The sequence below is a fragment of the Nerophis ophidion genome, linkage group LG07 (assembly GCF_033978795.1).
Source record: "Nerophis ophidion isolate RoL-2023_Sa linkage group LG07, RoL_Noph_v1.0, whole genome shotgun sequence".
Taxonomy (NCBI): Eukaryota; Metazoa; Chordata; class Actinopteri; order Syngnathiformes; family Syngnathidae; genus Nerophis; species Nerophis ophidion.
The window spans coordinates 43604912-43619059 of record NC_084617.1 but is presented as its reverse complement, the minus strand read 5'-3'; the positions used below and the strand labels follow the sequence as shown (position 1 = coordinate 43619059).

At 39.9% G+C, this 14148-nt stretch overlaps 1 protein-coding gene across 6 annotated transcripts in view; it reads right to left on the bottom strand.

Annotated features, from left to right (window-relative positions):
• The window catches only part of LOC133556373 (multiple C2 and transmembrane domain-containing protein 1-like), a 439257-nt gene that overhangs the window by 145315 nt on the left and 279794 nt on the right, over positions 1-14148 (bottom strand). For all 6 annotated transcript variants that reach the window (XM_061906234.1, XM_061906235.1, XM_061906236.1 and 3 more), the window contains one exon: positions 8406-8525. In XM_061906234.1, the coding sequence (XP_061762218.1) occupies positions 8406-8525 (120 nt within the window). The remainder of the gene's footprint in view (positions 1-8405; positions 8526-14148) is intronic.

Genomic DNA, 14148 nt, shown 5'->3' with positions numbered 1-14148 from the left:
GTTATTTTCCTCTTTGTTCTGGAGGACACCACGTCCTCTGTTTCCAAATATAATTTGAAATGTGGACTCGTCAGACCACAGAACACCTTTCCACTTTGCATCAGTCCATCTTAGGTGAGCTCGGGCCCAGCCAAGCCGGCGGCATTTCAGGGTGTTGTTGATAATTGGGTTTGGTTTTCCATGGTAGTTTTAACTTGCACTTACGGATGTAGCGACCAACTGTAGTTACTGACAGTGGTTTTATGAAGTGTTCCTGAGCCCATGTGGTGATATCCTTTACACACGGATGTTGGTTTTTGATGCAGTACTGCCTGAGGGATCAAAGGTCCGTAATATCATCGCTTATGAAGAGAGATTTCTCCTAATTTTCTGAACCTTTTGATGATTTTACGGACCGTACAGTAGCTAGTAAAATCCCTAAATTCCTTGCAATAGCTCGTTGAGAAATGTTTTTCGAAAACTGTTCAACAATTTGCTTACCAAGTGGTGACCCTCGCCCCATCCTTTTTTGTGAATTACTTAGCATTTAATCGAAGCTGCTTTCATATCCAATCATGGCACCCACCTGTTCCCAATTAGCCTGCACACCTGTGGGATGTTCCATATAAGTGTTTGAGGAGCATTCCTCAACTATATCAGTATTTATTGCCACCTTTCCCAACTTCTTTGTCATGTGTTGTTGGCATCAAATTCTAAAGTTAATGATTATTTGTACAAAAAAAAGAATGTTTATCAGTTTTAACATCAAATATGTTGTCTTAGTTTCATATTCAACTGAATATGAGTTGAAAATGATTTGCAAATCATTGTATTCCGTTTATATTTACATCTAACACAATTTCCCAACTCATATGGAAATGGGGTTTGTAATAAATCTATTTGCATAGTATAATAAATATCAACTCTACAAATCGTTTACCTTTCTTCTATGTCTTCATCCTTGTTCCAACATAATGATGCTGTGTGCCAACAGTTAAAGGTGAGCTTCGATGATTCAACTGTTCCATGATCGGTTTCAATAAATTAATCACATTTTATTTGTACAGCCCTTAATCACAACTGCCTCAAAGGGATCCACAAACCACAAGGACTGACTAGCCATTTTGCATTTTTGAATGGAGGTGTAGGTATAGACATTCTTCATTTGATCCAAGCAACTTTATTATCAAACTTTCTTGGCTATATTTGGTTCTCATTAACATTTATGACGTTTTTTGTTTTTAAACGTGCATAATTAAAATGAAAGTGGAAACTTCTTCAAACTTTATAAAAGCCCAGGGGCCCCCTTAGCTTGGGGCCCTGGTAGAGCATCCCCAATTACTGGAGAGGGGATTTATGGCTGTTTGAAGGGAGACATGGCTTTCAAAGAGCCATTCCTTTGAAAGAGCCGTTCAAAAGACCGGCTCGTTATCATAGTTCTTTTTTGAACAGATTTTTTTCCCCACCGGTAGCAGATATAAGATGTGGATCAAAAATAATTGAAATGTACACAAATATTACTAATTTTGCTCTTTTCAGTGGGAATTATTCTCTAACGGCGATAATCTTATTTTTGTTGCATTTTCTTTGTAAACATTCTATAAGGTGATGCCATACGCCTGTTTTTTTTCCCCCTCACCTTAAAAGAGCATTTTAACAATATACCAAATAATATACCCAACTCATAAGCGAGAATAAAATGTATTTATGTATATAAAAAAGTTTGACTGGTACGAGACCAAAATTTAGGACATAATAAAATTTTTTTATATTGAATAGCCTATATATATATCTATATATATATATATATATATATAGATATATATATAGATATATATAAAGAGTGGCCGTGCGCAACCCGAGGGTCCCTGGTTCAAACCTCACCTAGTACCAACCTCGTCACGTCCTTTGTGTCCTGAGCAAGACACTTCACCCTTGCTCCTGATGAATGCTGGTTAGCGCCTTGCATGGCAGCTCCCTCCATCAGTGTGTGAATGTGTGTGTGAATGGGTAAATGTGGAAGTAGTGTCAACCCGCTTTGAGTACCTTGAAAGTAGAAAAGCGCTATATAAGTACAACCCATTGATCATTTATCATGTATGTGTATACATAAATACACTGCATATAATGCTGCTTTGACTTTGACTAAAAGAATCGAATTGTTCGGGAAGGTCACATCTCTACCATTTAGTCCTCCACGTTGACGCCCCTGCCGGATTGCACACTTTTGGCGATTAAAGATGGAGACATGTGAGGGGAGGATACACCCAGGGCGGATGCCTACCTAAAAAAAAAAAGGGGGGCTATGCAGTCATACCTGGACGCATGCACAGACACCTGGCATCGATCAGGACAGGAGGTGACCGCAGGCCGCTCCACCGAGCCAACGCCTCATACCACAGTGGCTGCTCCACCACCAGGACGGGTGGCAGACAGCAGCGTGGGTGTGAGGGAGAATCGCTGCATGTGAAATCTCTCCCTTACATTTCATCACAGCTGTGCACTCGCCAATGGACGCAGGAATGAACGTGACGCCGCAGAATTTCATCTCCAACACAACACACACTATTTACCGAACCCTAGATATAAACCAACACACTACCCCCCATTCCCCTGAGGATCACTTAAATGTTTAGGGGGGCTGTCACTACACCACCTCTGCAACCGTTTTGAAAAGTTAAGTACAACATCTGTCGACTTAGACAGTCTGACAGAAAGACACGTAACCACACACAGCCGTACACCTTCACACACGCACCACCTTGGCCAGATGGCCCCCCATAAAAAGCCACTTAAAGAGATGAGCGAAGTGATTAAGAGGCCTCAGGAAGAGAGGGAGGAATGAGAGAGTGATGGAGGAGGAGGAGGAGTACCTGTGTGAAGGAGAGGTCCTAAACACTCGAATGCTTTTAGCTAAGTGCACACTCTGACGCTAACACCAGTCTGGGAGGGGCGAGCAGAAGCAAAATGATGCTTGGACTTGAGACTTTCTATAAACTATAAAACACTTTGTCCTTGATACCCCTTTTATTGCCCTCAAATAGTTTTAAGTGTGCAGAAGAAGACAACACTAAATGAGCTTTGAGTATAATTTGTTTTCTAAACAGATACTTCTTATCTTATCTGGTCGTTTACGTGACCGTGTTGTCTTCATTTATAATTCATTTTTATCTGAATTCTATAAAGACGCAAGAACTTCTCCTTGGAGAGAAGGTCTCTCACACACAGAGACCCATTCCGGTCTTTAATAATACTTGCGTAACACGCAAGGATTATTCAACTGGGAATGACACCATACCGGCCCCCCGGAGTTAAGTTCAAAACTGGGGAGACCAACCTGTAACGCTCAGGTGCGCCTTGAGGAACCTGGACCACTATGAAATCGTTGGCAGATATTAGCAATGATATTTTAACACTGCTGGTGTTAGGGCCGCGCATTCCCCAACGCTGGGCACGCTCCTGCTGTTGTGGCGCGAGCGCCACCTGCTGCACAATCATGGTTACTAAATGTACTGTACTTAAACTGTACTTAAATGTATAATAGACTGTATTTATACTATTCACAGGTGAATAATGCTGTAACATTTAGGTATTTTTACAAACCCCTTTTCCATATCAGTTAGGAAATTGTGTTAGATGTAAATATAAACGGAATACAATGATTTGCAAATCCTTTTCAACCCATATTCAATTGAATGCACTGAAAAGACAAGTTATTTGATGTTCAAACTCATAAACTTAATTTTTTATTTTCATGCATATAATAATTAACTTGGAATTTCATGGCTGCAACACATGCCAAAGTAGTTGGGAAAGGACATGTTCACCACTGTTTTACATCACCTTTTCTTTTAACAACACTCAATAAACATTTGGGAATTAAGGAAACTAATTGTTGAAGCTTTGAAAGGGGAATTCTTTCCCATTCTTGTTTTATGTAGAGCTTCAGTCGTTCAACAGTCCGGGTCTCGGCTGTCGTATTTTACGCTTCATAATGCGCCACACATTTTCGATGGGAGACAGGTCTGGACTGCAGGCGGGCCACCTTTTTTTTACGAAGCCACGCTGTTGTAACACGTGCTGAAAGTGGCTTGGCATTGTCTTGCTGAAATAAGCAGGGGCGTCCATAAAAAAGACGGCGCTTAGATGGCAGCATATGCTGTTCCAAAACCTGTATGTACCTTTCAGCATTAATGGTGCCTTCACAGATGTGTAAGTTACCCATGCCTTGGGCACTAATGCACCCCCATACCATCAAATGCTGGCTTTTGAACTTTGCGTCAATAACAGTCTGGATGGTTCGCTTTCCCTTTGGTGCGTATGACACAATGTCAAATATTTCCCCCCAAAATTTGAAATGTGGACTCGTCAGACCATAGAACACTTTTCTACTTTGCATCAGACCATCTTAGATGATCTCGGGCACAGAAAAGCCGGCGGCACTTCTGGATGTTGATAAATGGTTTTCGCTTCGCATAGTAGAGCTTTAACTTGCACTTACAGATGTAGCGACCAACTGTATTTAGTAACAGTTGTTTTCTGAAGTGTTCCTGAGCCCATGTGGTGATATCCTTTAGAGATTGATGTTGTTTTTTGTTACAGTGCCGTCTGAGGGATCGAAGGTCACGGTCATTCATTGTTGGTTTCCGGCCATGGCGCTTACGTGCAGTGATTTCTCCAGATTCTCTGAACCTTTTGATGATATTATGGACTGTAGATGTTGAAATCCCTAAATTTCTTGCAATTGCACTTTGAGAAATGTTCTTAAACTGTTTGCTTATGCAGTTGTGGACAAAGGGGTGTACCTCACCCCATCCTTTCTTGTGAAAGACTGAGCATTTTTTGGGAAGCTTTTTTTTATACCCAATCATGGCACCCACCTGTTCCCAATTAGCCTGCACACCTGTGGGATGTTCCAAATAAGTGTTTGATGAGCATTCCTCAACTTTATCAGTATTTATTGCCACATTTCCCAACTTCTTTGTCACGTGTTGCTGGCATCAAATTCTAAAGTCAATGATTATTTGCAAAAAAAAATGTTTATTAGTTTGAACATCAAATATGTTGTCTTTGTAGCATATTCAACTGAATATGGGTTAAAAATTATTTGCAAATCATTGTATTCCGTTTATATTTATATCCAACACAATTTCCCATTTCATATGGAAACGGGGTTTGTACATGTGAATAATATAAATACAGTCTATTATACAGCTGTCAGACCTGGACATGGATTTGGTTTTCACCTTCAACGCAGAGGGATTACAGGACGAGCCAGGAGAGAATTCAGGTATATAATGTTTTAATTATACTCAAAATACAAAAAGGCAAAACAAAAAGCACGCTCGATGGCGGATAATAATCTATGCTAAAACTTAGAACAAAAACAGCACAATGGCAATACAATCTACAAAACAAACAAAAGATACTATCAAAAACCTAATTACAAACAACAACTTACTGTGACAAAAACGGGAGGCATAAACAGCAAGGTGCGTGGCAGGGGATCAATGGCATGGAGCAATGAGCAGCAAAGGTCGTAGATTACAATGAAAGTTAATGTTCCCAGATTGATGGACAGAAAGAAAATGACTTAAGTAGTGGCTGTGATAATTAGGAACAGGTGCGAGACTGAGGGCAGGGGCGTGACTAAGAGAGCAAGGTGAAAATCAATGAGTTGTCATGGTAAGAAAAACAAACCAGGAAGTTAAAAAACGGAACAAGAGTCCAGAAAACAAAACAAAACATGATCAAACATAAAAACAGGCGTGACAACAGCATTGTTCACATTTGAATAATGCTGTATAACAGACTGTATTTATGTTATTCACATGTAAAAATACCTAAATGTTTATTGTCTATTGTGAGCAAACTGTGGTGCTGATTTTCCCCTAGGGATCAATAAAGTACTTTCTATTCTATTCTATTATACTTGTATAGCGCTTTTCTATCTTCAAGATACTCAAAGCGCTCTGACACTATTTCCACATTCACACAATGATGGCAGGAGCTGCCATGCAAGGCCCTAACCACAACCCATCAGGAGCAAGGGTGAAGTGTCTTGCTGAAGGACACAACGGACATGACGAAGTTGGTGGAAGGTGGGGATTGAACCAGGAACCCTCAGGTTGCTGGCACGGCCACGCTACCAACTGCGCCACGCCTTCCCCACGCAGTCCTCTCCAGCTGCAGCCGCATGAATCAAACAGAAATTTACATGATGAGGCACCACGCTTCTTAAGCCAGCGCAACCTGCATTCCGGGGCCAGAACATAGCCCCCTGTATGGTACAGTAAGCCTACACATCTCTAGTTTTCTCCCTATGTGCATTCGCTCTCTGTGTTTCTCCTCCTCTGTGCTCATCGTCCTGCGTTGTCATTCTGCAGTGTTTCTCCGTTTCCTAGTTTCCAGCTGTGTGTCTCGACTCCCCGTATTCCCTCTGGTTCCCTAGCTGCCTTCCTGGATCTCGACTTCTCGTATGGACACAGACCTTGACGCCTCGCTCCTGCCTTTGACCTCTCACCTGCCCACTGACCTCCGAGCTTGCCTCGCCCTCCTTGGAATACCGCATCTCGCTTAACACGCACGTTCAACAACTCCTGGTAACATTCTGTTAAACACAACACATAGTCACACCATACGTATCTTGATTTTTTACACGCATCATTTTATTATAAAAATAAATACGCCTAGAGCTAAACAATGTCCCTGCCTCTGTGATGTCTCCTTCTTCCCCTGTATCGTAACAGCTGGCTAACAGACAACGATGGCGTCCAAACTTGTGATTTACATGTACATACACTGGAAAACTCTTAAAAAGATTAAAACATATACATATTTCTATTTAGTTATTTTTGCTTTTAATGAGCAAAAAATATGTCAATGAAACAAGTCAAAGTTGTCTTGGTAAAATTTCTTGAAGTAAACATTTAAGCTTTAAAAACTTAAGTGATCTTGAAATTAGCAATTAAAACTTATGAACAATATTTACTAGTGTTGTGTCTGTAACGGTGGGTTTGCAATTTACTGCGTGGGTCGTTCTCCCGGGATGCAGACAGAACTCCGGACGAAGTGTGCAGGTAGGAATATGATTTATTCCTCATAAATCATACAAAATACAAAACTACAGGAATCAAATAAAAGATACGTGTGCCGATCTCATGGGAAGCTAAGGCAAAAACTTAGCACAGGAATCATGAATCAAGAAACATAGAAGAGGGAATTCATCCAACGTAACTTGTTGCGTATTGTAAATAAAGAAGCCAGACCGAGTGTGGCAAACAGTGGGAATAAGTAGCTCTCCGATTAGTGCCCGGCAGCAGGTGAGCGAAAGTAAAAATAACTACAGAGATAGAATACTATAAACTGCAACACGTAAGTCTAAAAAAACAACATTATGATGTGTCCATTTTCAGAAGGTGCTTGTTCTATTTTTAAACAAATAAAACAATCTAAAGTTGTCTTTATTTTTAAGTTATTGTGCCATGATTTTACCAGCTGGCCCACTTGAGTGTAGATTTTTCTCCTTGTGGCCCCCGATCTAAAATTATTTTGACACCCCTGGTTTATGCCCAGCACAACATGAACACAGAGGGGAAATGTGAACTAATCAATACATCGACTCACCTGACCCATGGTAAATGCACTATGGCTGCACCTCAAACACACACTAAAGTGGGTCAGACAGCCAATAGCTATTGTCTGCAGAACGGCAGGTACACCTGTCGTGTGTGTGTATGTGTGTATTTGTGTGTGTGTGTGTGTGTGTGTGTGTGTGTGTGTGTGTGTGTGTGTGTGTGTGTGTGTGTGTGTGTGTGTGTGTGTGTGTGTGTGACAGAAGGAGTTAGGACACCAGAGCAGACAGCATTAGATATCATCCTGAGGGTGGGAAGCCCCATGCGGCCACTCCCCACTATAAGCAGCAGAGTGTCCCTTAGTAGCTCTGCTGTCCAATTACAATTCACCTCTTAATTGCAGGCACAGATGAGGTAGCGGTGGTCCAGACAATTCATAGGACGCTTAGAAACAAGCTGAGAACTCTGATAAGGTCTCTGACAGCTTTGTTTGGCAAAAAACTGTGGAGAAAATCTCCAATTTCTGAGAACAGTGTCCCAATATTTTTGTGTATTACATCCAACATACACAAAGAACCAAAAACTAGCTCTTCTATTAAATATCCCCTGAAACATGACAAAATACACTGATTTGAATGCAAACCTATTCCATCCCTTTTGTACTGCAAGTACCAATTGTAATCATGGATAATCTTGCTTGCAGGCGCCAACATAAAGGTGAGGAAATGTGCATTAATTAGTGTCAAAATAACTAATGGGAAAAGTAATGAGCTATTATTCTATTAACTCAACAGCCCGATAACAATGATTTGATTTATGGCGTCCTGGTGTTCAAACATCACGTCTACGTACCACAAACGCACAGATGCTCCTCTGCGGCGAGTCCCACTCAAAGCAGCTGTTGATGTAGTAGCCGGCGTTGATGAGGAACATGATGCAGCGCCTCACTCTGTTGAAGTTGCGCAGCAGCAGCTGCGACACAGACGGAGGGAATAGTGTTAAAAAGGTGAATAGGGGTTTGCAGTGCAGATAAAAAAAGCATCCAAAAAAAGAAAAACATGAAAACTAAAGGATAATGTCAAAGATCGAAGAGGACTTAAAAAGAGCACAGAGACGATGCAACCAGCTGCCACTTCAGCAGCATCATTTCTACATACAGCTACAAAGTAAAAACAGAAAATTAGCAATACATAATGCATACAAATACACGCCTTTTAATTCAGTGGAACAAACAGAGGACACTGGACAAACTGCTCGCCATCATGGAGAATCCTGCCCACCCACTCCACCAGACAACTGAGCTCATACTCCAACAGGTTCCTTCAGCTTGGTTCCCACAGTGTTCCATTCAAGAACTCCTGCATTACGCACTCCATCCAGCTGTATAATCACTCGCCCTACAGCAATAGATGATATTTGTCTATTACCTGACCGCTTTTATTTGACCTACCTCTCTTTGTTTATAATGTATATTTTCTGCTGGATCTACTCTCGAGTTTATGCTGCCCTTTTTTTTGCTGCATCTGTTACATATACTGTAAAGTTCCATCCATCCATTTTCTACCGCTTGTCCCTTGCACATGGTAATTGGGATTTGTTATACATTGTATGTATTATAAAAACATATAAGATGATATAATAATATATCAGTATATATTTTATACTGTATATATAATATGTAAATATTACATATATGTTATAAGTGTTGGTGCTAAGAATTTTCAAAATGGGGCCCCAGGGACCCCATCAAGTCATAAAAATGGGGTCCTACAGTAAATTTTTGGGGTCTTACTTTTTTTGTAACTGTTTTGAAAACAAATGATAAATGTATGCATTATCCTGTTATATCTCACATTCTACATTGTCTTTTGGAAAAAGGTTATTATAAATGTTACTTAAATCATTAAACAAAAAACACAAAAGAAAACAGGTTTTTATGCATGTAAATTCATTCAGTTATAAATCTTCATTCACTTTGGTCTTTCCTTCTTGGATCTAAACTTTACCGCTGTTGGTATTTTAACATAGGTTATTTTTTATATCGCTACTATGGTAAATTTTTAGTGTACTTTATACCTGCATTATCCTTTCCATCTTTACATTTTCAATCATTTGTAACTGAGCTACTGTGTGGAACAATTTCCCTTGTGGATCAATAAAGTTTGTCTAAGTCTAAGCATGGCGCCTTGTAGCAACCCCAGCACTAAATTGGGGCCCGAAACAGAATTGTATTTTGAGGCCCCACCTTACATGTTTTTTCATCCATGTGAAATTATTTTTATACTTTTCTCAATCAAAATTAATTGGAAATATTGTTTTTATTTGGTGAACATTTTTATGTAATAAAAACAAAGTTGCATATGTGTCCAGTATTGAAGAGAATGTCAGAAGTGGTGCATAAATATAAATAACCTGGTGTTGTCATTGATGACGCTCACTTTTATACCTTTTATTGATCAACTAGTGAAGAACTAAAACTTAACTTGGGTTTTTTCTTCCGTAATAAGAAATGTATTTCATTTTTAGGTGCATAAAAAGCACCTTGTCTCTGCCACATTTTTGACGGTGCTAAATTATGGTGAACTATGAATGCTCTTGGTTCTTGTCTTCAGATGGTGGAAGGACTGGAAGCAAGGCGGTAAAGTGTCTTGTTTAAGGACAAAATGGTAGTGACCAGGGTGGCGAAAGCGGGAATCGAACCTGGGACCCTCAAGTTGCTAGCATGGCTGCTGTACCAACCCGAGCCACGCTTCCCCAATATACGTATTATTAGTGGACGTGTTGAGGGTGATCTACTAAGACTGTGTGTATAACTGATAAGTGCAAAAGTGGTGCAGTCTGCCTTATTTAAATGAGGATTTTGCATGTGCTAACAGCTGTCGCCATGGAGACACTCATTTTCTGCACACCCATTGATTGCATCATAAGCTCCAAACCTATGGAATTGTGTTATGTTGTGGAACATGCGGCCCACAGCTATAATCTGTACCGCCTTTTCTGGGCAATACAGCTGCGCCATCTAGACTACGGATCCCATTTTTATCACGCCGAAGGTGCAACAGTGTAGTGCGTCTGGAATGATCCAACGTACATGTTGCAAGAAGTTAAAGAACGTAATAAAAAAACGAATCAATGGAATTTGTTTTAATAAGCCGCTATAGTCATTCCGCAGGTGTAAAGTTGCTGAATGTCTAATATTATTGATTTCTGACAGTCCAAATATGTTGACACATACACAGACTGATCCGTCGCACGATCGCCTCCTCACAATACACACAGCGCAGCCATTTGTGCGTAACTGCAAGTTGGCATGTCCATTCCAAACATGCAAAAACATTTGCAAACAATTTCCATCTTGATAAATCACATTGCGAGCGCTAAATGATTGCATTTGCATTTTCTACTGCCAGTATTGTAGGCCTTTTGATACTCAGCATATATTCTGCATATATTTGAAAACAGACACTAAATGGATTTTGCCCGCTATTTTGCTTATTTAATAAACCACACACGCTTATAGATCAGCTGTGCGTTGTAAAGTTTGCACGTGTTTTAGTACACCAAAAAATTTAGTAGATCAAGCCCAATATGTTGCTTTTTGTCACGGTATGTACAGTTATAGCAGCATATACGAGTTATGGATGTAATTTAAATATGTGGCCAAAGATGAGAGAAAAATGTTCCCTGGGTTGCAGCAGCCGAACACGCCAATCATCCAATCAGGTCAACACCGGGAGAAAATGTTCCCAAAGGAAAAAGTCTCTGAAGAAATTCTAGGCCATTACTTCTTTTCTCCTTTGAAAAACAGCACTGTATGTTGGAATGTATTTGGATAACGTGGATATGAAATGATCCAAGTAACAGTACAGCAGATTAAAGTACATTTGACACAGCTCTTGGATTGAAAACAGGGGGCCATTTTGTTACATTTTGTGCATTAAAACTGCTAAACCCAACAATATAAGCTATTTGATAAAAACATCAATATATCAGCTTTGTGTTATGGGTGGCAGAGATAACTGGTGTAATTTCAAATAATTAATTAATTTTGTATTTAGAATTCCCCCCCCAAAATTTCTGCAGACCAGATGGCCCCCTAACCGCACTTTCGAACCTCCCGCTTTAAAGTGTACCTAATGAAGGGTCATGAGGTGGTTTTTGCTGTCCCCAGTAATGTATCTTGTATATGTACATTTTAAAAAAGCAAACACTACCTTATTTTCCAGATCATAGGATGTACTGCTGATGAATGGTCCATTTTTTAAATCTTTTTTCATATATTAGGCACACCGGATTATAGGGCACATTAAAGGAGTATTTCTTTTTTTCTTTTCTAAATGTAAAACACTTCTTTGTGGTCTACATAACATGTAATGTTAGTTCTTTGGTCAAAATGTTGCATGAATTATGTTTTACAGACCATCTTCAAGCCGCTTCAGGATGCGCCGTTTTGCCGTCTTATTTACGTGGCTCACCTTCGGCAGCGTCTTCTCCCCGTCATCTTTGTTGTAGCGGTGTAGCATGCAAGGATGGGAGTGGAAGAAGTGTCAAAAGATGGAGCTTACTATTTTAATCACATTCAGACTTTACCTAAATCAATAATGGAGCCGCATCTCCTCATCCGGAAACTCTCTTATAACTAAAGTTTCTTGGGTCAATAATGTAAACTCACTACACCAGTATGTTTTAGCGCTATCGTGGCAAGTTTACTGACAGATATATGTAAGAACTTTACACTACTTTATACTAGAAATGGTAACAGCGGAGGATGAATATTCCATAACAAGAAGATAGAGAAAAAGTAGAAGCGCAATTATTCAGGATTTATGCAGATCCCAAATACAGATCAGCAGGTACCATAAGGTAAGAAAAGTTGCCTTTGAATAATATTGCGAAACAAAATGCCAGATAATATGTCTTACCTTATACACACACCATAATAATATTCATATGTTGAAGCACAGTGCAATCCATCAAGCGGTGCGGCATCATAGCTTATCAAAGTCGTACTAAAATATTTTGATAGATTTTTGAGCGCCATGTGTAATGTTCTATATATTCAATGGAACATATAACATGTTGGTGTTGTTTACTTGAGACATATTGCCATCATAGTGCAGTCTACACGTATCTCTTATGTGTGACTGCCATCTAGTGGTCACACTTATCCTTACACCATGCACCAAATAAAATCGCTTTTAGGTCGGTGAGCAAAACCAGTATTAAATGTGTTGTACTTGTATAGCGCTTTTCTACCTTCAAAGTACTCAAAGCGCTTTGACACTACTTCCACATTTACCCATTCACACACCGATGGAGGGAGCTGCCATGCAAGGCGCTAACCAGCAACCATCAGGAGCAAGGGTGAAGTGTCTTGCTCAGGACACAATGGACGTGACGAGGTTGGTACTAGGTGGAGATTGAACCAGGGACCCTCGGTTTGCGCACGGGTACTCTTCCACTGCGCCACGCCGTCCCATTATTCCTTACATTTGGCGCACTGGGTTATAAGGCGCACTGTTGAGTTTTGAGGGGAAAAAAGCATTTTAAGTCCGCCTTATAGTCCGGAAAATATAGTAGACTTCATCCCAGTGTATCTACAAAGCAATTAAACTTTAAGTCACAGCCCATCTAGGATTGAACACAACACAAAATAAAGCATAAATAAAAACTTTTTTTATGTATCAACTGCCTCATGTGTCATTTCCATTGTTTACTTTCTCTAAATTTCCACAGAAGACAATATTTTTCACAGAACTGTGTCATTGTGCATCATCTCATGAAGCATTTTAATTTTTAATTTTTCTCCTGTTTGTTTTACGTTGGGTCGAGGAGGAGGAGTCACAGCCTCGCTTTACTGTGTACCTCTTGCTTGGTATACTTGCCGGCCCCATATGAACTATTTGCTTGCCTAACAGAATTGGTATTGTGACATCCAGTGGACACATTTAGAACAGCAGTTTCTTTCATTTAAAAATGCAGCTCAATTTTACATTTAGTAACCTCATCTCGCGGGCTGCATTGAACCTGTTTGCATGTTTGACACACATGGTTGACATCATCGTGTCACAAATATATTTCTTTGCTGGCTACTAATAAATACTGTACAACTGGTTGGGAACTAACAATGTTGGGATTATAATCATCCAAGTATGATTAGCAGCAAAGTTGACAGTAGTCAACGTTGTGGCTTGGAGAGCGAATGCAGGCGACAACTAGTAAGCTAGCAAGATGATTCTAACTAGCGAACTTTTTCGCCGCTATATTGTCTCCCTGTCCTGCAACTCAGTGCGGCGTTCAGGCAAGAGGAACAGCGAGTACCTGCGGCTGAGGCAAGCGTTCAACAAAGTTTGTTTAAGCCAGGGGTGTCAAACTCATTTTAGATCGACTGCCACATGGAGAAAAATCTACTCCCAAGTGGGTAAAATCACTGCACGAGAACTTAAAAATAAAGACAACTTCAGATGGTTTTCTTTGTTTAAAAATAGAACAAGCACATTCTGAAATTGTACAAATCGGTTAATAGTATTCTATCTTTAATTGTGGTTATTTATATTTTCTGAATAAATTATGTGATAATGTTCATCAGTCAACT